General features: G+C 36.1%; 1 protein-coding gene across 1 annotated transcript; it reads right to left on the bottom strand.

The window, feature by feature from the left end:
• Nucleotides 1-1,566: 1,566 nt before the first annotated feature.
• On the bottom strand, nucleotides 1,567-2,505 carry LOC309381775 (olfactory receptor 12D1-like; the record flags this gene model as incomplete). The annotated part of the gene is made up of 1 exon (XM_081933062.1): nucleotides 1,567-2,505. The coding sequence occupies one exon, from the start codon at nucleotides 2,503-2,505 to the stop codon at nucleotides 1,567-1,569; it is 939 nt and encodes a 312-aa protein (XP_081789188.1).
• Between the last annotated feature and the right edge of the window lie 396 nt (nucleotides 2,506-2,901).

The following is a 2,901-nucleotide window of genomic DNA, read 5'->3' as shown; positions in this document are numbered from 1 at the left end:
ACTTGCCTGAATCTGGGCAAGACTGAATGGCTAGAAGTTTTAAGGCCTGACAAATTTGAGAGTTAACCATCTTTGATATTGGATGGGGTGGCATTGTCCCAAACAGACTAGATGCACAGCCTGGGAGTACTCATGGATTCAAAACTCCTGCCTGAGGAGCAGATGGAAGCCACAACCAAGAGAGCTTTGCATAACTTCTCTTATACTCCAGTTGTACCCATTCCTGGATCACAAGGCTTTTCTCACAGTTATTCATGCCATGATCATCTCCTGAATGGACTACTATAGTGTAATCTATATGGGCTACATTTGAAGTACACATGGAAGCTTCAGCTGGTACAGAATGCAGTAGCATGAGCATGTGTACCTCTAAAGATATGCACCTTACGTCTCTGCCCTATAAGAAACATTGGTTATTAATTTGCTTCTGGACCCAATTCAAGATGCTGATTTAAATAAACAGGGTATTGACTTTTATTGGATTTACAGAATAAAAACCACAACAAACGGAATCAGCAGTTATCTGCATGTAACTAAAATAGAAGAACTGAAAATATATTTTCTGACCTGAAGAAAACTAATGTGTTTACACATACAAGCACTTAATGTAAAGGCAGAAAAATAATGTTTCCATTTGTGTTTGGAATATATCTATTAGGAAATCACAGACATTCTGAATTATTTTATACTTTAAAATGAAAGAACATGAAATAATGACAAATATTTTTTCTTTGTACAATAATTTCTGAAATCAGTTTTCACACTATATCCTAAATTTCAGACACCCCCCCCCCTTTCAACTGGGACACATGTCAAGATAATTGTATTTCTGGGGAACCAGTTAGCTAACAGACATTGACACATATTTTTATTCAACCAAATTTATAGAAAACATTCTAATACAGTGTTTCTCAACCTTGACGATTTTAAGTCCTGTAGACTTCAACTCCCAGAATTCTCCAGCCAGAAACACTGTTCTAATAGTTCATCAGCAAGATTTTCAAAAGAGCTGAAATAATTTTTCAAGGGAATGAAATTTATACATTTAACTTTGTTTAATTTGGGGGGAAGGGTACATAAGTCATATTGAGATCAGTAAGAAGCATTTATGGTTGTACCACTTGATTATTATTATAAAATAAAGTAATACTGTACATTAATATGATGCTTGCAGATCAGTCTCCCCCATCATATGTAATTCAAACAGGTTTCAAATGATTTTCATCCAATAAATAAAATAGTACTGGGATCATGAACAACTTTACCCATAAACAGAAAAGCTCACTGCTCAGATTTACTCATTCTTTCTTCTAAAGAACCTACTATCTCAATGTCACCTCAATTATTTTTGCAGTATAAAATGTTAAAAACATGGTGGGATGACTACTTATTTATTAAATTTATTTGCTGTCCATTATATATTGAAGCAACTTTGGGTGGATTTATGTAATAAAATCAATTAATCAATCAATTGAACAGATTGAAATAATGCCAGATTTGGCAAATTTGAAATTTCATTTGTGATACTCACAAATCATGGATAGGATATCATCCCAGTTTTTGTTTTCATGAGAAACTGAAAATCTTCTTCTTAACAATTTTTTTCATTGCCATTTTAACCTCTAGATTTCTTAATGTATAGATAAGTGGGTTTAAAACTGGAGTAACTGCACTGTATATGAAGGTTAATATCATCTCCCGTTCTGATGGGGCACCCACAGAGGGAAGCATGTAATTAAATAGCACAGGAACATAAAGTAAAGCCACCACAATCAGGTGGGATCCACAGGTGGAGAAAGCTTTTTGCCGACCACTCTGGGACTGTATTTTGAAGAGAAGGAAAGTGATAATGTAGAGATAAGAAATTATTGTGATAATAAAAGGGGTCATAGCAACAAAACTAGTTACAGTACTGAGGAGCATGAGGTTGAGGTGTGTGCTACCACAGGCCAGTTTCAACAAAGGCTTGATGTCACAGAAAAAGTGTTCAATGTGATTTGGTCCACAGAAGGGAAGACGAGCAGTCACCACTGCATGCATTAAGGCATGGAAAAATCCAGTGCACCAGGTAGCTGCTGCCATTAACACACAAACCTCTTTTCTCATGATGAGAGTGTAACGCAAAGGATTGCATATTGCAACATAGCGGTCATAGGCCATGACTCCAAGGAGAATGACTTCACTACTACCCAAGAAATGGAAAAAATGCAGCTGGGCTATGCAGCCCTTGAAAGAAATAATGGGCAGATCGGAAAGAAATCCAGCTAGCATTTTGGGAACAGTAACTGTGGAATAAAAGATGTCAAGGCAGGAAAGATTTCCAAGGAAAAAATACATGGGAGTTTGAAGATGTGGTTCAGTTAAAATGACAATAATTATAGCACCATTCCCTACTAATGTGGCCAAGTATAACAGCAGGAAGACTGAAAACAATACATTGTAAAGCTTGAAGAGATTTGTCAGTCCCATTAAGATGAATTCACTCACCTCTGTTTGGTTCTCCATCACTAAAAAGGGGGAAAAAGATTATGCCAGATAAATCAGATGTTAACAAGTTATATTTAGCTAAGTACAATACATACTTATCTAACCAAACTAAATCCAACTTCTGAGTATGACAGCAAGATACAATTTTATTTATTGAGCCACAGTGACCTAGTTTCAGTGGCAAAACTATCCAGGCAGAGTATCTATGGAAATCCTCAGTAATCCAGGTCATGGTTGTTCCAGAAGTGCTTTCTTAAGAGGAAACTTGACTTTCTGAGTTTTTTGAAGATATTGACAGAATTGAAGAAGCTTCTTAGATGATAAGTGAAACGTCTTCAAAGAAAAAGCAGAAAGCTCAGTTGCCTCGTGAAAAAGCACCTTTGGGGGGATTGCCCAAAGAAATTTTAAAAAAAA

This window comes from Natrix helvetica (assembly GCF_964273705.1).
Source record: "Natrix helvetica genome assembly, chromosome: Z".
Taxonomy (NCBI): Eukaryota; Metazoa; Chordata; class Lepidosauria; order Squamata; family Natricidae; genus Natrix; species Natrix helvetica.
This window is presented reverse-complemented; position numbering and strand designations above follow the sequence as displayed.